Genomic DNA, 22,289 nt, shown 5'->3' on the forward strand with positions numbered 1-22,289 from the left:
GCAAAAGTATTGGTGGCTTTGACTTTGTGTCGAGCACTTACCTCTAAACTCCAGATTTTCTTTGAGCGAGATTTATACTCAGCCCAAAATTTGTCTTACATCTGGGCATTCTGTAAACTGTTTCGAACTTGCATTCCAAGATAGATATATGTTTCATAAGATGCTCAATAACTCCATCACCCGTAACTTGACCGATCCGCTATTGACTACTTTGCCACGTTTCAAATAAAGAGTATTACATTTGTCGAGTCCAAAAGTCATGCCAGTGTCATTAGAAAAGGACTCGACAAGGAGAACAAATTGGTATCTCCTTTGGCAAGGAGCTCGATGTCATCCATGTAGAGGAGGAGTAAGATGTGTTGGGGATCTGTGCTGTGGAGGTCCGGGAAGCCCCCTCCCTATTAAATAGAAGTTCAAAGGATTTCTGGACAAGCTAAAAAGAAAAGAAAACAAAACAAAGGACTAAAGAAGTCCCCCTGAATTTCCCCTTGTGTTTGAATAGACTCTGAAGTCTGCACCTGCAATTGCGAGTACATCTCAAGTTGAGTCAACCAGCAACTCTTTAAAGACTTGAGTAAATCAACTAGTCGTACAGAGAAATCAATACAACAAGGCACGTCAAAATCCGAGGGACAGAGTCGTATGCCTTTTTGCAGTCATCTGCAGTCAGCACATGGAGAGGTTGCGGTGATGTGTTTCAGCCTCTTCAAAACTCATTTTCTGTACAAGAAGTTGATCCTTGCACTCCCAGCACCTCTTTCTCGCTCCTTTCTCTTTTCTATAAATTATATCACTGGATGAGCAGTATAATGCCACGAAACTTGTAAAGTACCCAGTGAATATTCTATATTAGGTATTCAAACATGTGATAGGGCGAAAGATTTGGGCATCAGTCAAGTCTCTTTTTTATGATGCTTTGAATATATTATAATCTTCTGCCTTTACTGGCGTCACAGGTAGTAAACGCGTTTGATTATTAAGGGTGTCAGATGTATGTCATTCTGGGACTAACTGGCATCTTGGGTTATATATTGAGAACGTATTAAGCGAGATATTCAAGGTGCAGAGTATTGACGTGCAGGGCAATATTACACGTTATGGATACACCGTTGTAGACAGACATTTACAGATTAACGATAACCATGTTTTTCTTATATTTCAAAACATTTTGCTGAAAATGAGCACTCCTTAACTATTGACGTTTTAGGTACTGTGTAATACTTTCAGGTTACACGAACGTCTACACATCCAATATTTGCGACATTAATCCAAATACAAGTGCTAAAGGTATAGCAATACAGCTCACAGGAAAGCATATATCCCCACAGTTGGGAGGCTGCGAATTGAATTCAACAGATCAAAAAGGGACAATGGACAAAAGGGGCAAAGCTGAAAAGGTTAAAAGGGCCAAAGAAAAGTCAAGAGGGTCATAGATTCAAGTCAAAAGGGTAAAACTAAACATTCCATAGTTACACAGTGTTTATTCGTAAGAGTATAGTCATGCATTAAATAATTGCATTAAATACCCACAAGTCATGAAAGAACGACGGCGGGGTAGTCTAGTGATTAAAGCGTTTGCTCCTGACACCGGAGACCCAAGCTCGATTCACCACTTGGGTGAAATGTGTGAAGCCCATTTCAGGTGTCCGTCGCTTGATATTGCTTGGGGATTTCTAAAAGCGACGTAAAACTCAACTCACACACTCATGCATAACAGGATAGACATAAGCACTGGATGTTGTCACAACACACAGAATTTAAAACAACATTGAATCAACTTACCCACGATTCAAACTTGGAATGGTCTTTGTTCAAAATACACTGGTCTTCAATGATTTTAGTGCGCACATATTTGGGAAACTCCAGTCCGATGATGAGGGCCACTGATAACAAAAGTACTCCAACTAAAAACAGACCTAGACCCAAGATCTTTGTGGACATAGCCTGTTGGGGCACCTTTGTGTCAGAGTCCTTCCTGCTCCAAGAAGAAGAGTCAAGTATAGGGGCCCGGTGGACCGGGGCGGAATAATTCCTATGCATCTAATGTGCAGATGTCTACACGACACCGATCCAGCCTGCGTGACACCTGTTCGTCTACCTGACACCAGTCCAGTCTACGTGACACCTGTCTGGTCTAAACGTCACCTTTCCAGTGTACGTAACACCAGTCCAGTCCAAACGTCACCAGTAATGTCTCGACGACACCAGGCCAGTCCAAACGTCACCAGTAATGTCTCGACGACACCAGTCCAGTCCAAATGTCACCAGTAATGTCTCAACGACACCAGTCCAGTCCAAACGTCACCAGTAATGTCTCGACGACACCAGTCCAGTCCAAACGTCACCAGTAATGTGTCGACGACACCAGTCCGGTCCACGAGACACCAGTCCCCAATTCAACTGTAATCAGTGGTGATGTTACTGAACGTTACCATAACCACATCAGTTCACATAGCTGACTAAACAAGTGCGAACCGTAATCTCCAGGAATTATCATGTCACTTCATTCCGTTCCGCTATATGCTCAAGCAAGGCATTGCCAATGATGTCAGTCCGTCTCGGAAACTCCAACTCTGACCGGCACTACTGACAAGGTGGTTTATAGTATTTCATTTTAATAATTATCAGGTGCTCCGCCAGCGGAATATTCCAAGTGATTTTACACCTTATATGGAGCGAAGAAATGAAGGATCACAAAGTGGGATGAGCTGTAGAATGACGTTATCTGTTTCATCAACACTGAAGAAGCATTGGTAGGTTGACTATATTTACATCTCGCTCATCGTTGTTCCCCACGTACACACGCGCTGATAACCAGAAGTAATCCAGATCAGGTATATGACACGATCTTAAGTTAATATCTGTTTTTTCGCAATGCATATATTCCGATGTAAAATGTGATGGAAATGTCAAATTTCAGTTCTCCCTTTCAGTTTTCTTCTTCGTTTTATCCAACAGGCTGTCGTCATCGTCGGTGATGTATTTCGTTCTTGAATTCTTGAAAACCTTTAATCTTGATTAACACCACAGACACCATTCATGGTAACCCGATCTAAAACAACACAGGTATTCATTTCCCTTCAGTTCTTCAGAGAGCGGTTTGTCCATCATCCAGCATGTTTACCTTGCTGCCCCGTGGTCAAGGAGTGGACTGACTCTGGCTAATGCCACCGACCTTATACCGGTGTGTGATCCCTGCTAATGCGCAGGTAGGAGACGTATAATTAGCCAGAGGCACAGGTGGCGTTGATTTACATCGTCCAATAATCAATTACATCTGGTGAAAGTTCTTAAAATGGTTTTGTCACCAGGACAGCCACTTCCATTCCGCATCACAATTCACTTACATTGTGTAATTCGAATGATGACATTGGGTGTGAAGTCATCTAACCGTGAAAGTGGCCCCGTCAACAGTAAACAGGAGAAAGTTACCCACTCCAGCCCCCACTGAGCATTCGAGTCCTTTGTACGCGATGTTTTCACAAGACCGCCTGCAAACACCCGCAGACGACACTTATATTGATCTCGCGGTTTCTCGTGGTTTTCCGCTGAGTACGAGTTCACTACTGCCTGCAGTCACAGTGCTGAGGACTGTCTGTTTCCTGGCCATTCTCATCTCTTTAATGCCCAATTAGATGTCGTCTGCTCGGGTCGTTAAGCATGTCATGCCATTTAGGTCAAATTCCTCTCTCTCTGACAATCGGCTGTGTGGTTCTTGGCTTGGTAAGGAAACTGTACCAGAGGTAACGTATATTTCAATGAATAATTCACCCCCGAAACAATGCAAACGACGTGTTTCTATGTTTTGCTGAATGAGAGGAATTGCTTGTTTGTCAATGGTTTGATACACACACATCAAGACATGTAGAGAACGCATGCTTTTTGCAGAAAACGGAAACTAAGTATTGAATGTATAATTATCTGACAATGTGAGATAAAACAGTATAAATATAGTGGTATAATAACAATAATAACTTAGAACTACATGTGATATCTCTTAATATACCAATAACATACTACGAGAGTGAGTGAGTGAGCGAGTGAAAGAGTTGAGTTTTCGCAATATTCCAGCAATATCACGGGGGGGTGAGGACATCAGAAATGAACTTTATGCAGGGAACTGAACACGAACCTTCGGCGTACACTTTTAATCACTAGGCTAATCCACCGCCCCATGCACTAACAGAAAATAGACTGCACATGGTTGTGCAAAATATATCCACTGAGTATAGCTATTGCACCCATTCACTCCAAGACATTTTTCATTTACAATGCCTAGACCAATGGCAAGTATATAATGGTAAGCCAATCACGTTCATAGTTTTCATATGTAACTCCATACATTATCGGGTCTGTACTAATCAAAGGCCGTAGTGATATGTCTTGAAGCCTACTGTGGCGTTAAACATCATCCATTCTCACAATAATACATGGTCAGCTGGTGAATTAAGTATTGCAGACACTGAGCGACTCTCTCATTAGGTTACTGTTTAAAGCGGCGTTCGTTAAACCGAAACATGTCGTTTGTGTCATTTGCTTGTTTGTTTTACTTTTTTGTTTGTTGTGTCACGCCGCACTCAGCAATATTCCTGCTGTATGGAGTCGGTCAGTAAATAATCGAGTCTGGACCAGGCACTCCAGTGATCAACAGCATGAGTATCAATCCCCTCAATTGTTATACGATGACATGTGTCAACCCAGTCAGCGAGCCCGACCACCCTCACCCGTTAGTTGCCCCTCACGACAGTATGTGTTAGTGAAGACCAACTCTAACCCAGATCGTCATGGATGCGTAGCTTGTCAGGGTCCAGAGGAATGCATGTAAGCTTAACTCCGAGGTATCTATGTTTGAAACACAAAGGACAATCACACGACACAACAGTTACTGTTCAGATTACCTGAAATCAATGTGTATGTCTTATTTCTGGAAATCACAGAATAACCTGACTTCAAGAACTGGCGTCGTGCTACGTATAATTAACCAAGTCGTGATTACATGTCCGTGGTATATTAATGTCGTATACACGGTTAAGGCTACATGTATTTCTTCATCTTCAACCAGCAGGAGCGCAAGGCGTAAGGCAAGGTAATGCCGAACTAGATATAGAAATGAATAAAAAATGTTATTCACCTACTGTGTAAATCATTTTGGTAATATGCCTCTGGTAACAGCCTTTAAATGTAATTTATATTGTATTTCGACTTACCTTGCTTCGGAAATAGTTTTTACTAAACGTAGATGATTGAGTGACTGAGTATACGTTTACGCACCTCCTAGCAGTATTCCACCAATATCATGGCGGGGATATCAGAAATAGGCGTCATGATTTGTACTCATACATCGGGAATTGAACCCGGGTCTTCGGTGTGACGGGAGAACGCTTCAACCACTCACCCCAAATCCCTAAATGCAGATGAAGAAACAAAACATCAGGTAAATATCTTTGTATTTTTCCCTGGGTGGGAGGGAAATGAGAAACAGTTAAGAATACTGAAGTTTTGTAATTTTACAACACCATGTGTGTCAGAGTCTATAAATGCGACGGAATGACCTGGGTGTTGGTCATACCTTAGGGCAGGAGGACTGACGTCATTAGCTCATTACCCAATCAACATTATTACCATAACAAACAACGTTTAACTGACTTGTCTCACGCTCTCCACGCATGTCGTTTGTGGGCTTTATCTGTGACCTGCGTGATTCTGTTGGTGCTCACTTAAGTTAGCACTTTGGGCTTGAGGCAGCATTGAACGAAAATTTAGATTAGTGAATGTTCAAGAAGACAAAGTTCACAGAAACACTTACCACTATGGAAAAGTACCAACGCACAGACACGGTTAAGACAGACCAGGGCTCTTGTATTGGAGCATCCGTTCAACTGATTTTGTCACAACGAAGGGACGCAACTCTCACGGGAGAGCCATTGTTCAGTTTGGAGCGCAAATAGGTGTTTTATTGGCCTACTTCGCCTTAAAACTGTAAAACCAACCAACCACTGCCCAGGTCAGTTAGGGCCTGCCAGATTATTAAAATTGTACATTAAGTATAGATTGAGTTAAACGTTAGTTGACTTGTTGAGGCAAGGACGAACTTGATCGACGCGTCCGTAGACGTCGCCATTGTCCTCAGACACTTGCAGAAACTTGAATGGCGAAGAATTCCCCCGAGCAAAACTCCGACGACGTGTACAACACCTTCCTAGTCGGTGTCGAGCAGTGACGGTTGCAAGGGGTGGGGGTCACCATGGACTAACCTGAACGACCCCTTGTGTCCACGCATGCGCAGTGGGTGAATTTAATTAATGCTTACAATGACAACAATACATATATGTTCTTCCGTGTGTCAAATTTCCTTTATCTACGCTCAAGTTTAATCGTCTTGTGTACGCTTAAATACGTTTAATACATGCTTTTATTTCTGCATGTGCGTTTCTTTCTTTTCTGAAGACTTTATTCAGATAATTTTTATTGATATATCTAAATATTAAGTGTAGACAAATTAAATATGAAGTAAGGTTAAACAGTTCATATCATACAAACTAAAGATTGTGTAAGTCTTAACAGTATTTGTGTACCAATCCTAGTCTTGAGAAAACCTACTCTCTGAGCACCAGAAACATCCATAAGATTAGGCAGACTGAAATACAACCATTACAGAGGATATATAAAACAGGTACACATTAACACGATACGTTTGCACGCTATATAGGTAGGTATTTACTGGAAGGGGTGGTACAACGGACTAAAGTTACCCCGGTATCGGCGTGTGCTTGGGCTCGTCGTGGGTACTAAAAGCACAGGCGAATCCAACGCTTATTCGAATAGATCGTCGATTTTGCATGATGCTTATAATTAAGCTGACTGCTGTGGTTCAAAGGGGTATTTTAGCCACATGTTACTGTAGATTCTCCTGTCATTTAGCATTACTTACCTCCTTTACAAATGACATGATAATAATATTCACATCCTCGTAATTATGATAACAGTAATATTTCCATACTCAGAATCTTTGCTTTAAAATCCATCTCGTGATACCTATTGTAATATGAATGTGTGTCAGACATGTGAGGCCGCTTTTAGCAATGTCACGGCGGGGGACACCAGACATGGGCTTCATACATTGCACCCATGCGGGGAATCAGCGTGCCGCTCAAGTACAACGGATATTAAACTGTTGACTTTTATGATTTGTACAACTAATTTCGTCAAGTCTGTTTATCATGCTCTCCCATTGTACGCATGGGCGGTCGTCGATAAATTATACCCACCACACAGCTGTGTACAAAAGAAGGGCAGTATGTTCCTGCCTTCTTTAAGCATGTAGAGGAGCTATTAACGGAGAACACTATCCACAGGAGGCAGTTGCTGAAGATTTATCACTTTTGTTTAATGATTATATTGATTCCGCCCAAGGGGATGGCGAGTTGAACGTCAAACCATCCCTATCAATAATAGATATACCGTAAATATGGGACAGTCACGCCAATCTGAACTTAAAGGGAAGGTGCGTTTGGTGTAAATGATTCCGTTGTCTGAGATGCCAAGCGTTTGTGTCTCAGCACTGCGTTATTGTCTGTTTGCATGCTATCTGAGTCTGTTTACAGATGGATGCTCTTGTGCACTTCCTGTGTCACTCGCTTGTACTGACGCACAGAAGGGCGTTGGTGTTGTGTATTTGCCTTTTCAAAGTGTGAGTTTTGTTTTACGCTAAAACATTGCTGTGGTCAGAATAGTTCAATTGATTTTGGTGGTAGTAGACGTAGTAGTAGTCGTTGTAATAGTAGTAGTAGTAGTAGTAGCAGCAACAGCAGTAGTAGTTGTAGTAGTAGTAGCAGTAGTAGTAGTACTGGCAGCAGTAGCAGTAGTAGTACCAATAGTTGTAGTAGTAGTAGTGGCAGCAGCAACAGCAGTAGTAGTAGCAGCAGTAGTAGTTGTAGTAGTAGCAACAGTAGTAGTAGTAGTAGTGACAGCAGCAGTAGTAATAGTAGTAGCAGTAGTTGTAGTAGTAGTAGCAGCAGCAGTAGTTGTAACAGCAGCAGCAGTAGTAGAAGTAGTAGTGGCAGCAGCAGCAGTTGTAGTAGTAGTAGTAGCAGCAGTAGTTGAAGTAGTAGTGGTAGCAGCAGTAGTAGTAGTAGTAGCAGCAGTACTAGTAGTAGCCAAAAATATGCCATGAGACAAAGTAGATATTCCTCCAGTAGTTGTAGTAGTAGTAGCAGCAGCAGTAGTAGTAGTAGTAGCAGCAGCAGCAGCAGCAGCAGCAGCAGTAGTAGTAGTAGTAGTAGTAGTGGCAGCAGCAGTAGTTGTAGTAGTAGTAGTAGCAGTAGTTGTAGTAGTAGTAGTAGTAGTAGTAGTAGTAGCAGCAGCAGCAGCAGCAGTAGCAACAGTAGTAGTAGTAGTAGTAGTAGTAGCAGCAGCAGCAGCAGCAGCAGTAGCAACAGTAGTAGTAGTAGTAGCAGCAGCAGCAGTAGTAGTAGTAGTAGCAACAGTAGTAGTAGTAGCCAAAAATATGCCATGAGACAAAGTAGATATTCCTCCATTGATCTAACTGTCTTTGCGTATTCAATGTTATTTTGCCTACCTAGCCCCCTTATTAATCAATACACATGGTGGTATCGCAACACCTATGATTTTAACCCCAATATTGCCATTGATACATATCATACTTATGTTTGCTTGTATGATTACTTTGACCCTTCGGGCGCACCTTATATTGATTTTCAGTTGTGCACGTGCTACGATCAAAGGCAAGCGTCACAGGCAGCTCGTGTACCCGCCATGAAGCAAATACCAAGTTTGAGTTACAATTGATTACGTTACTGACAGGCAATTATAAGACCCTCGTAAATGGCAAGACGGTAGGTTATTGGTGACCGGAATGCTAGCATGTCACTGAGCGCTAGAAGCAAGAGTGGTAGGTTGTCATCCACCGACTCAGCCGATGGGTCAGAAAATGTCAGTACACTGATGACGTTAAGGACAATTAGCGTACAGGTAGACCACGACTGACAACTCCTTGGGAGGATACACCCCCTCACAGAATCACTAGAATACTTCCGTGCGGCTTCCGTGTCGCCGTTTGTCCACCAAAGGAACTGGACAAAAATCCTAACTTCATGGATGATAATGCGTGGCCATATCGTTCAGTTGCCGTGGGCGGTTTCTTACCCCATGGAACATAAGCAACTCTGTCTTGGCCCGCCAGGAATCCAGATCATAATCCGATAGTGCTTGTTTGGGACGTAATGGATCGCAGAATACGCCAGCGAGAGTTGACAGGAAAAAATTCCGATGTAGTTTTACAGACACGCTATTAAGAATGGAACCCAATAACACTACGTCAAATTCAACGTCTGAGACGGTCAATGAGGACAAGGGTCAGAGATATTGTTGTTGGTGGAGGCTGGCCTTTGGTATTTTGCTGGGTTGTTGATACTTAGGTTATTTCTGGAGGGTTACACACAAGAATATTCAGAATGACGTCATGATGTATAATATGTTGAGAAGAGTCCAGACAAAAATTCACAAACAAGCTGTTTAAACCAGTATCAGTTTTGCTTTTACAGCTATACCAATGGGTTATAATGACAAAGTTTTTACATAACGCAGCCCTATATATTCCACGTGTGGGTGGCAAGATGAACAAGCCAACACAATCGCTGAGATACAGCATCTAAAAGAAGGTTTATAAAAACATGAATACATTATACTTTTATGGATTAAATCAGTTGTCGTGCTGAAGAAATTATGTTTCATCATAACGATGGCATGAGAGTTTTAAGACTCATGGTTATATTTTTAGCAACACAATGCCAGAAAACATCCAATGTATTAATCAACATCATAGCCTTCTGTCTGATCAGAGATATAAATACATGTCACCCATTAGTTATTACATAATACAAATATATCGTATACACATATTTAGTACTACAGAATGCAGCGTGACGTGAAAGGCCTAGGTAGCAATTATAACAACGGCCACCTTAATGGGCCAATCCAGGAATTGTTACCATAGAGACAGCACAACCTGCCATTCTGGCATCCATAACTGCAACCAGGAACACAGCGGTTCCTCACACCTTTATCAAACAAAAGCTACTTTCTCGACGAATTCAATATCAAAGGGAAATACAATGGGCATTATATGGTATAATGTATGTATAACCGTTATAACCTGTCTACTGAGGAATAATGAACTTTGTAGGAAACGGATGTGTTATGACAAGTGTCCTTCATTCACATAGGGTTGCAAGACGAAAAAATATGTTTACACAGAAATCGATACCTCAAAGAACTCAATGTCAAACATAGAAATGTCACTGTATTACATTGTATTAACACTTCTCTTTTGATCCAAACTGCCTGTTAGTTAATATTAATGGAAAAATTCGTTGATTACAAGACCACGCCAGACAGACTGTGTCAGATCATATAAGATATACAGTGCTGTGTCGATAAGACACTGTAAATCACACTCCTAAGGGTTTCAGTGCCCTTCTTCTGTCATCACCACAATCATTTATAACCTCTTATCCTTGAGACAAAAATCTAAATGAGGTTTACCATCCAAGCATATGGCTGCCTTCTCACAGTCGATGACTGTATTACTCGTATAAATAATAGAGGAGTGTGTCAACCTGGACAAAGATGTCGTGGTTGTTCTGCCATGTTGTCCTTGAGTGAAGTCCCTGGTTGTACCATGCCATCATGGGTCTTTGTAATAGAGCATTGGAGCGAATGGTTCAGTAATGTGTAGATATACATGACTGGAGGCGTCGGGTTTTGCGTACACATGAAAAAGACAAGGCATTACTTAAATTAGAAGTAATTAAGTCACTAACGGATTTGATGCAAGGGTAATAAATACTCCAAGCATATCATGACATCATTTAACTAGACATTCTGGACCACGCAACCATGTGGTTGAAAGAATTAACAAAGATCACCACGAGATATAGCCACAAAACCTACGGGTGAAACGCTATCAGTGTTTGGCCTTCGGTTCACTATACCGTAATGGAATAAGAATGGGTATTTCGGTTTTCGTATCGTTATTTCAAAAACCTTTTTATAGTCTTTCCTAAAACGTCTGGAAATCGAATCATGTTGCCCATCGCCATTTTCGGAATTACTTTGAAGAAAGTTCCGAATTACCTTGAATGGCATTATTTGGGGAGTAATATATTGACAAGCTATACGGATTAAACATTCTTTACAAGAATCGTTTGACAACGATACAAGAATCTGTATCGAAACGTCGCATCATCTGAATACAGAAGTTGTTAATCCATATTGCGTGTCCTTATATTAAATGTCTTCTACTTAGATCTGCAAGTCAGCAAGACATCAATAAGTGGGTTCCGTTTTCAGTTATTTCAAATAAAAATAGTTGTCAAATCGCGTTTTACCTTCTGTAACAAATTAAACATATCATTTGCATTAATGAGGAGTTGTTACTTATCGTAGGTATAAACTTCCCACTAGATTTATTCAAATACGACTGGTGGAATACATTAGACTGATAAATTAATGCCAAAAATGGTGCTTAAAAGGCGTGTGAAGGCTCCCCCAAGTATTTGGTCCCGGAAATGGCACTGATGTCTATTCCCAAGAAAGATTACATTCTCCCGTCACAGAAACACGCGCAACGATGATGATGGAAAATGAACCAGTGACACCACGACACTGTATTCTGTTTGAAACTGATCCATGCGTGGTCATGGATGAAAACGGGGTTTAACATTTCCAATTGTAGTCATAACAACAAAGAAAGAGTCTAAGATTAACCCAATAGCTGGAAACAATAAAGAAAGCTTATTATGCTGCAAATCTGAGGACCGAATTAAGTTTACGAGACGTTGGCAGATTGGATAAGGTGTGCAAGCCCATCTAGACCACCGCATAATTCAGTCATGGCCAATTCTACAACTAAGGAGTGTCCTATTGGATTTGCACAAGACCACCTTTTCCACCTGGTCGAGTTTCGTCAGATGTTTTCCGGGACATGAAGGAAACCTGAGCTGGAACCTTTTTCATTTTCACCGTCAAGGAGGACAACGTTTTTGGTTTCTGATATACACTGGAAAGGTCCATGGTCCTACTTCTGATGAATAACTCACTGGGAGCAGATCCGTTACCCAACAGATCCACTACCCAACAGATCCATTACCCAACATGTGGCACAGATTTACCACATCCATGAACAAAAAAAAATGTTTGGCGTTAACGATTTTAAAATTGATGTATATCATAGCATCATTAAATATTGCTCAAACAAGACGCAGGAATATCAACTGTGTAATTTGTAACATCCTTGGAGTCAGTTCAGGAACTCTTCGACCCTTTTACCAACTACAACGTCTCTAAATTTGAAATTCTAAAAGATCAGAAAGGCTCAGAAACTTCTTTCCTTCCTTGCACTTTACACTACATGTCCAAAATGACTGACAAAACGTCCAGCACCTCAGCTTTGTAGGTCGGTAATAATTTCAAACCATCCCATCACCTCATGTGTTAGGTATAGACACCTAGTCTAAGACGATATAGAAGCTTCCTAACTTCGTTATGTAAATTATAATCAATAAAGGTGTAGGTATGCGGATCGCTGACCTCGGTCTATTATTCTTATCCTACATACGAAATATAGTGCACCTGGCTGAACCTCTATGTATGTGCAGCGTTAAGGTATAAAATGCCGCCTTCCTGTAGTCGGCGAATTCCACTTCGTACATAGTATGGGGCACTGGGGTAGCCCAGTGGTTAAAGTGTTCTCTCGTCTCGACGAAGACCAAGATTCGATTCCCCACATGGGTGCAATGTCTGAAGCCCACTTCTGGTGTCTCCCGCTGTGATATTGCTGGAAATATTGCTACAGGTGGAGTAAAACAAAACTGACTCGTAATTGATATAGTGGATTCATTAGTGTGGTGTTTAATACAGTACTCAGCGGTGGTCTGGACAAGCTGCAATCCTGAGATCAACAACATGAGCATCATTCTAAGCACTTGGGATAACACCTTCGACAACAGTCCTTGGTGATACTGCAGTGATTCACTGCAAATTGTGTATGTATACTGTCAAAACGGACGGTATATGGTTAGGTCTTATAACGGCAGAAATTTGTTCAATTCAGGCTACTCTGTGATTAACAGAAATTCGCTAAACGCTTTGATGGTGCTATTCTGCCATGAAATAGTCACATGCATAAAGAGATGGGGTAGTCCAGTGGTTAAAGCACTCACTCGTCCCGCCGACCCGGATTCGATTTCCATATGTGTACAATGTGTGACGCCCATTTTTCTTATCCCCCGTCGTGATATTGCTAGAGCATTACCTTAAAAGGCGTGAAATCGCACGCACTCACTCACTCACTCGCCAGTATCGATTGCAGAGCTGATCGAGATAGTATTCTGTGGAGAGAACCAGAAAGCATCCTCACGAGGTGACCATAAGGATGAAATCAGGAGAAATGAAATTGAGTTTATTTTTTGCGATACAAAATTACATCAGTTATAAAAAACGTGCGTGTTAGTGTATATGTAGGCCAGCATATGACTAGACGACTTTGCACCATCAGGAATACTGCGATGCACACCCACATATTTACACATCCCACTCATGTTGTTTTTTAGGCTTTGGTACAATTCAGCTATGGAAAAGAACCACCGTTTTCTTCACTCTGGCGCTCTGTCCAATACCCAGCGTTCGCCGAGGGCCAACGACTCAGTGAATGTTGTTTACGCCGAAATTACACCACAACGGTATTAAATAATTAAATCAGAGCCAGACAACCCAGTGGTTGATATCATAGGTATATGACGTCGACGAGGAGAATAATTAGCCTCGATCGTCTGTCGAAACAGCAAAAGGCGACAGCTGTGTGTGAACGGATAACTGAAAATCAGGGGTGACACCAGGTGTTCAGGAAAAATGACATAAGCACTGTCACTGAGACAATTGGCATAGCTAAATAAGCGTTTGGTTGTTGCCTCCATTTATCATACGCAATGTCCCTCTTTGCTGGAGTTCAATGACAGCCAATCCACAAGTCATCCAGCCTGTCACTCCTTATAGAGGCCTAATCAAAGCCGTGCCCCTTGCGAGTAAGGACTGGCTACGCAGTTATAAATATTGTATTTATTGCCAGATTCATATGATTTCTTCTGTTGGCTTATCCCTCAGCAGAACGTTAAATAGGGAATACTTGGATATTCGATTAGAACAAGGAATAATGTTCACAAAATGCCAGTCCGATTTCGACCATTCCTTTCTTTCTGATACAAGGCGATTTTCTATGCATATTTTTTTTATTTATTTGTAATTTACATTTTAATTCTGAATGCATGTAACAATAAAAACTAAGCAATACCCGTCAGTCCGAGGAGACACAGTAGTCTAAACGGATACAGGTACCATTTTTACATGAAACAAGAGAATCCATTCACTCACCATTCACTCAAACACACATAGTTACTTATTACACGTATTAATCAAGAATATACTTAATTCGACCGTCTGTACATGAGCTACGACATAAAAGCCATTTAAAATAAAATTCGTCTTTACAGCTTTTATTAAAGTAGATATATTTTTGAAAAGTATATCTTAATTTCAACTCACTTCTTAGCTGAGCAATATTCGGTTACTTAGAATTGAGTTTGCATTTATACAAGAAATGCTTTCCCAGTAATATGAACGAGTCAAAAACAGAGTCGGTTAAAACATCTTCTTTAAGCCAAAAATTATTAGTTCCATAGAGAGTTTGAGATGATGGGTGTGATCACACAGACCATGATAAAAATTTTGACCAAAAAGGTTTGCACAAACTCACATTCCCATAACAAGTGACAAATAGATTCCTTTTCTTCACTACAGAAAGAACATAAATCCGGATCTTATATTGAAATTTTTCAGAAATGCATTGGTAGTTAACATTTTATGGAGTATATTGTACTCTGTGTGTCCCTGTGTCTCTCTGTGTGTGTCTCTGTGTGTGTGTGTGTCTGTCTGTCTGTGTGTGTGTGTCTGTCTGTGTGTGTGTCTGTGTGTGTGTCTGTCTGTGTGTGTGTGTCTGTGTGTGTGTGTCTGTCTGTGTGTGTGTGTCTCTGTGTGTGTGTTTTGAAGAAAACATGCCCCTTGTCGTTATTCTGTATAACGCCACAGTCTAGACTAGGGACAGGTAACCCGGATACCCGGGACAAGTGGGTAATGAACTGCACCCGGGTAGCCGTCTCATTACTCTGACCCGCTGTTATCATGTGACTAATAGAATAAACAATGTAATCCGTTATTCTTTCATGACTTAAAGGATGCATTGTCATAATATACCGTCACTTCTTTTGAATATAATATATGGTTCAGATATCGAAAAACTCGAAATTTTAGCCTCCAAGCTGAAGAATACACTGCCATGTCCTACAATTTTGATGCTGGGATTTAACTTAACGGTTATCCGGGTGGGGTTGGGTAATATTGGGTCGGGTGCCCGTGTAGAAAATTTGGACCGGTCCCAGCTGTAGTGTAGACGTACCAGTCAATAGGCTGTGTTGCACGATCTTATCATACCTGGATGCACCATGTGCCAGATGTATATTCTACATGTTCACAAGTGATATATAATATCTGCATGGACAGAAAATAATAGAGTGGTAGGCTGACTTTCGTGTGTCTCATTCATGAACGTGGTTATTTTTACATAAATGCATCACACCCATATTCCGTTTAGCTCTTATCTTGAGTGACGATTATTATCTCTATCAACGTGATAATGAAAGCGCCCGATAATGAGGTCAGTTCGTGCTGGCTCACAGAGTGCGTTTTGATCTATTGCAAGGAACATCCAAATGTGGACTCTGTTTTATTAACGACACACGTGGGAAAGACGTTATATTGATTGCAGTCTGTGGGTTTGTAACCTGTTGTGAGGAACCTGATCGGGGGACAATAGAACCAAACACTCCTTTGTTTGAAATCTTTAGATAGCATAATGGTACGACTCTTGGGCAGCCATGTTGTATTTTCTGCCATCTTATTCAAATATTTCAAATATGAAGAGACGATATAAATCCAGAACCTGAAAACTCGCAGTGATGTAACACAAATGTTAAAAGAATGTTAGCTACTAGTATATGACTGGGTACAATGTGTGAAGCCCATTTTCTGGTGTCCCCCGCCGTGTTATTGCTGGAATTTTGCTAAAAGCGGCGTAAAACTTAACTCACTCACTCACTAGTATATGACTGCGGCCTCTGCATACTGATTGGGTTCAATTAAACGCCGCTTTGAACAGTAGGTGAATATGGTTTTACCACGCTTTTGGCAATATTTCAGCAGTATCATGTCGGGGAACACCAGAGATGGGCTTCACACGTCGCTTTGAATAGTGTTCCAGTGAGTGAGTTTAGTTTTACGCCGCTTTTTAGCGAACGCTTTAACCACTAGGCTACCCCACCGCCCTGGTGTTCCAGTGATATCGTGAAACGATGTTTCAACATCAAGTGTTTGGAAAACCAAACCTGAAGTTATGCAGGTCTCAGAAGTTTACCATGATGGTAAAAGCCACGAGCACAGATATACAGTGTGCTCACAAAACCTATAAACAAAACAGGGGCGAACTGGGAATCGAACCAGATATCAAAGGGTTGGCGAGTCAAAGGGAAGCAACTGAGCACAGTAGACGTCTGAGTCATCCCTGGGCTCTTTACAAGACTAACCCTAGATAGATATCGACCAACTTCCTCAGTGGGGCTATGAAGACACATAAACTTGAAATCCTAAATCACCATGTGTTTCTTCCCCATGTATTCCTAACAATTCATGGAATTACCTAGGAATGTACATGTACTTAAATGTAATTACTTGCTGTGAAATGTACATCATGTTTAGTATATTAATGGTTTATATCTGTACATTTTCCTAAGTGTATTTGATTATATGTACAATTACTTCAAATTTTAAACATAAAATATGCCAGGTCACATTTCAGAAAGAGGATTGAAATGTGAAGGAATCAATTCACTATATGTTCTACCACAAACTAGTGAGGTATGTCATTAGATTCATGTATATACGCTTAAATCAGTTTAATGCATCATGGATTGATAAAATATATAACGACTATAACCAAGGGAACAGGTCGTCTATGCATAAAACATCGTTCCTCATCATACCAGCTTCTGAATGCCATTCAAAGACTTCCTACAACATTAGAAAAACATGCGTTTTTATTTTTACAAAACATCTCACCCACCCACTGTCAAATGGGTTGATGGTTAGACTCCATAAGAATGACCTACATACAATACGTGATTTTCATGAGACTTGAAGGCAGGATTGTTACAATCTACCTGAATGCGTCTGGTTTAAGCGCGTGACGCTCGTGCTCATTCCCCTCAGGTGCCTCTGTCACAGAGCAATAAATAAAGGATGTGCATATTCATAAGGAGCGTCATTATTCCGGTCAATGTTGATCAGTACGTACTCCCTGGGGAGTATATACAGCCGACGATGTCTGTGAAAGTAGGACTGGAATGGATACTCGGGTACAGCTGGAACTGAATATTTTTTGAAGGAATCTAGTAACCGGAAAGGGAGAGAACCCTGTAATGACAAGGACAGGAAACTGTAACCTACACCAGGGAATGTCATCCTGCCTAAAGCAATATGGACAACTCGCGTGCCAAGTTGAGTGTTTGGGCTTATTTTGAGCTTACTCCAAATGGCAAGACAATCAAATGCCGACTCTGTGGAACCATGCCAAGTTCAATGCACAAACTTCTTACACTAAAGCACAACCTAAAATACAAACGTGCTCATTACTTACTGTAACTGTGTTCATTGCTTATATCCAGTTAATTCATTAAAAGCTTTTCTGAAAGTTTGCATTGAATTTTGTCTTAAGTTTCCATATATACATATGGAAATTAATTAAGCAACACCAAATTCAAAGACACATAAAAACTTAACAAAGTTTAACGAAGTAATTTTGATGATTGATTATTCAATTTTGATGTATTGACATACAGCATGAGCTTTTCATGGGTTGATATGACGCGCGTGAAGCTTGCACAGCGCACGTGCATTGCTTTAACCTCAACTTTCGAAAAATGCACTTTTTCCCTGGGGTGTTTACAAGCGCAGGTTGTCGATTGCATTCGGTTTTTCATTCATTTCAATGTCATGGCACGTAGGAAATTATCAGAGGCCACTCGTTGGCAAATAATCGGCATGAGGAATGCTGGTATGTCTCTAAGACAAATCGGGACTCAAATCGGACGACATCATTCCATAATTTCAAAACTTTTGAAAAAATACCGGGCCACTAATGAAGTTAAAGACCTGCCTAGACCAGGAAGACCCAGGAAGACCACAGTCCGGGAGGACAGAGCTTTACTGAGACTTGTACGGCGCAGGTCCTTCGACTCGAGCTCTCGGTTGAGACAGGAGTGGCTTCCAGGGAGACCCATCTCGAACAGGACTGTTCGGAATCGTCTGAAAGCTGCAGGATACCGGGCAAGGAGGCCAATCAAGCGACCCAGACTGTCTCCAGCCCATAAGGCAGCCCGACTGGCCTGGTGTAATGACCGTTTGCACTGGAACATTGCCTCTTGGAGGAAGGTCCATTTCTCAGATGAGAGCCGGTTCTTGCTGCACATGGTGGACGGTCGTACTCGGGTCTGGAGGCAGAGGAACACAGCAATGGCTCCACGGAACATCCAGGAGACTGTGGCCTTTGGGGGAGGTTCCGTTATGGTATGGGGGTGCATTTCCATGAACTGCAAGTTGGATATCATTACCATCCGTGGCAACCTTAACGGTGTTCGTTACCAACAGGAGGTTCTTGACAGGGCTGTGGTACCTCATTTTGAGAACCATCCTCTGGCAACGAGACCCATATTTATGGACGACAATGCTAGACCTCACAGGGCGCATGCTGTAAATGATTTTTTGCGGCAAAATGCAATTGACAGAATTCCATGGCCTGCCATGAGCCCTGACCTCAACCCCATTGAACATTTGTGGGACTTTATTGGCCGTCGTGTGAGGCAGAGAGACCCACCAGTCCATAATCTCAACGAATTGACGGCTGCCCTGCATGAGGAGTGGAACAGGATCCCCCAGAATCAGATCCGGAGACTCATCCAAGGAATGAGGAGGCGTCTGGAATCGGTGGTGCGTGCGCAGGGAGGACACACTAGATATTGATGAAAGTCGGTGTGCAGACTCTCAGATGACTGTTCTTTCTTTCCATGTGACATTTGTGTTAATACACCTGACAACAACGTCTGTGGATGAATAGTAAATTGTGTCCATTTTTTCATGAATTTAAGACAGTTTTAAGAATTTGGATTTCGTTGCAATAAAGCAAAGTCTTGATACTTTTTCCCTTTAAGTTGTTTGTCAGAGATCGTCTGTTGAATAAAAAAGTGTCAAACTATATCAACCCGGCATATTTTGATTGTCAGAACACTTCAAAGTTGCTCCAATAGAAAAAATTGGGGTGTTGCTTGATTAATTTCCAGGTGTATAGTTTATTTCAATGTCATGAAACACAACTTTTACATTTGCGTCAGACCTGAATACATTGGCTATTAATGAGATTGTAATTAAATGACTGTATGTGTTAGGAATATCAATTAAAAGTAATATTTTCATAGTAAAACGAACGTACACTAGTATCTGATTTGCAAATTCAATGTTGGACTGGTTACCATTACATAGGAAGGATTATCAGATATAGAAGCACAAGTCTCGTAACCCACATATAGCTTAACAAATAATAACCAACATACAGTAATTTCAAACAAGATAAGCGATGTTCCCCAAGATGCAAATTCAAAATATTGAATTTACAATATTATTAAAAGTGATAATATGCATTTACATACATTTCTTTATCCCTACATTCAAACAAAAGGAATTCAATTCAACAGTTATCAAAATTTAATCACTGTTAATATTTCACAAACGGCCAATGAATCATTCATGGCCCTATATTAGCCTGTAATGTATGATGGGCAAACTGTGATACCCCTGAGTCGCGCAACGGGTCAAAATAACCAGTCTTCCCTGAGGTGGGCGAAGGGTTTTGCTATATTGTTTAATTCAGTTGCATTACAGTCTGCATGAAAAATGGTATAGGTTCAGTTAGATTATGAACGCAGAGTCTACAAGAGATGTATACTCCCCAGGAAGTTGAGACTGACAATACGATGTGCTGTTGAGGTTGACATCCAGTGATCGAGGGAAAAAGTACCAGCGCCTTGAGCATGCACTAGTGCGTGGATATTTGCGCTATATTTATATCCTATATCCTACTAGCAGAATGAATAACTGGCCTTTCATTGTTGATGAAACACAATAGTTTGGTATTGTCTGGTTTATGCAGCAGTTTATTATTAACGACGGTAATTTAGTCAAGTCAAGTAACAAAGGGAATATATAGTTCTGTGTTTAAACAAATGTTGTTGAAGTAGAAATATAATTAATGGTGGTACTCACTATATTAGTTGACCCGTGAAGGTCTAGGGTAGTAGGGGCCTTTAGCAACCCATGCTTGCCATAAAAGGCGACTATGCTTGTCGTAATAGGCTACTAACTGGATCTGGTGGTCAGGGTCACTGACTTGGTGGATACATCATCGGTTCCAAGTTGCGCAGATCGATGCTCATGCTGTTGATCACTAGATTTTCCTGGTCCAGACTCAATTATTTACAGACCACCGCCATAAAGCTGCAATATTACTGAGTGAGGCTTAAAACTTAACTCACTCACTCACTCCATAAAAAGACGTAAATCAAATAACCTATTGCCATCATGGCAAGCATGGGTTGCTGAAGACGTATTCTACCCCGGACCTTCACGGGTCTTTAAAAGATGAATAATGCTATAAATAGAGCAAAGATATGGTCATAGGTCGTGTAACCCTTTTGTAAACCTAATGTTGTCTTTTTATCTGGGCACATACCATTATTTTCATGGGTACGGTTTAATTAAGCCTCAACATGTGTTGTTTTAGGTGGTCTGTCTTTTGGGAGGTCTGTCTTCCGGGAAGAGACCGAATAATCAGAACGTTGGCAGAAGCTATGTATTCCTAACATTTCCGGGTACTCGATTCCGATTCGGGTAAGTACATGCGGTTATGCTATTCCATTTTTCCTACCCGTCCCCACCCTACTGTGAAAAACTATAATGTTTGCATTATAGTCCTTCCGGGTAAACGATTCATTCCTAAGTGAAAAAATGTTTATTTCGAACAAAGTCACTTGTCTAAAAACGCAGATTTCATGCTGGATCAGTGCCAGGAAATGTTGTATTTCACATGTGCGATCAGCAAGCTTCTCTCCAAGTCATGAATATTTATTACGTTTCATGCCTTATTCATGCCATTATATGCTTCATATTCAAAGGGGATATAAATGAGTTTATGGTTCTGGTTATCATCCATACGTGTACCGTAGAATATACCTCAGACAGGTGGTGGCAGCAGGTGAAGCCATTGTGTCTAACTGATGTCCACGTGTCATCTGTTGTCTCGTATGTGAGTCAGGGGGTTTAGTTTTACGCCGCATTCAGCAGTTGGGATACGATGACATGTGTCAACTTAGTCAGCTAGCTTGACCGGTTAGTCGCTTAGAATTGTGACAAGCTAGCTATGATACGTAGCGTTCACTAATACTGAGGCAGTGCATAGTAAACGTCGTGGTTTGTGAACGCTATATGTATCTTAGCTACGACAAGCATGTGTTGCTGAAGACCAATTCTCGAAAGATTCGCTGACTGAGTACTGTGCATCCATCCTATCCCTTTTGTCGTGAATATTTATCAAATCATCATTGAAACTCTGGGGGAAACAAGTGAAAATAGACTGAACACGCCACTCACCCACCTTCTCAAAAGCCGGATCCACCCTTGCTATTGTCTGTTTGAAATGAAAACGTACTGATCAATTCCACTTAACCAGGGATACTCTACAAACCTCTATATAGGCTCCCTGCTTTAACCAGGGATACTCTACAAACCTCTATATAGGCTCCCTGCTTTAACCAGAGATACTCTACAAACCTCTATATAGGTTCCCTGCTTTAACCAGAGATACTCTACAAACCTCTATATAGGCTCCCTGCTTTAACCAGAGATACTCTACAAACCTCTATATAGGCTCCCTGCTTTAACCAGGGATACTCTACAAACCTCTATACAGGCTCCCTGCTTTAACCAGAGATACTCTACAAACCTCTATATAGGCTCCCTGCTTTAACCAGGGATACTCTACAAACCTCTAAATAGGC

The 22,289-nt window shown here is 41.2% G+C and overlaps 1 protein-coding gene across 1 annotated transcript in view; it reads right to left on the bottom strand.

Annotated features, from left to right (window-relative positions):
• LOC137294481 (uncharacterized) overlaps positions 1-2,040 on the bottom strand; it is a 41,139-nt gene extending 39,099 nt beyond the window's left edge. The window contains exon 1 of the mRNA XM_067825506.1: positions 1,783-2,040. Coding sequence (XP_067681607.1) covers positions 1,783-2,040 — 258 coding nt within the window. The remainder of the gene's footprint in view (positions 1-1,782) is intronic.
• Positions 2,041-22,289: the final 20,249 nt, after the last annotated feature.

The sequence above is a fragment of the Haliotis asinina genome, chromosome 8, assembly GCF_037392515.1.
Source record: "Haliotis asinina isolate JCU_RB_2024 chromosome 8, JCU_Hal_asi_v2, whole genome shotgun sequence".
NCBI lineage: Eukaryota > Metazoa > Mollusca > Gastropoda > Lepetellida > Haliotidae > Haliotis > Haliotis asinina.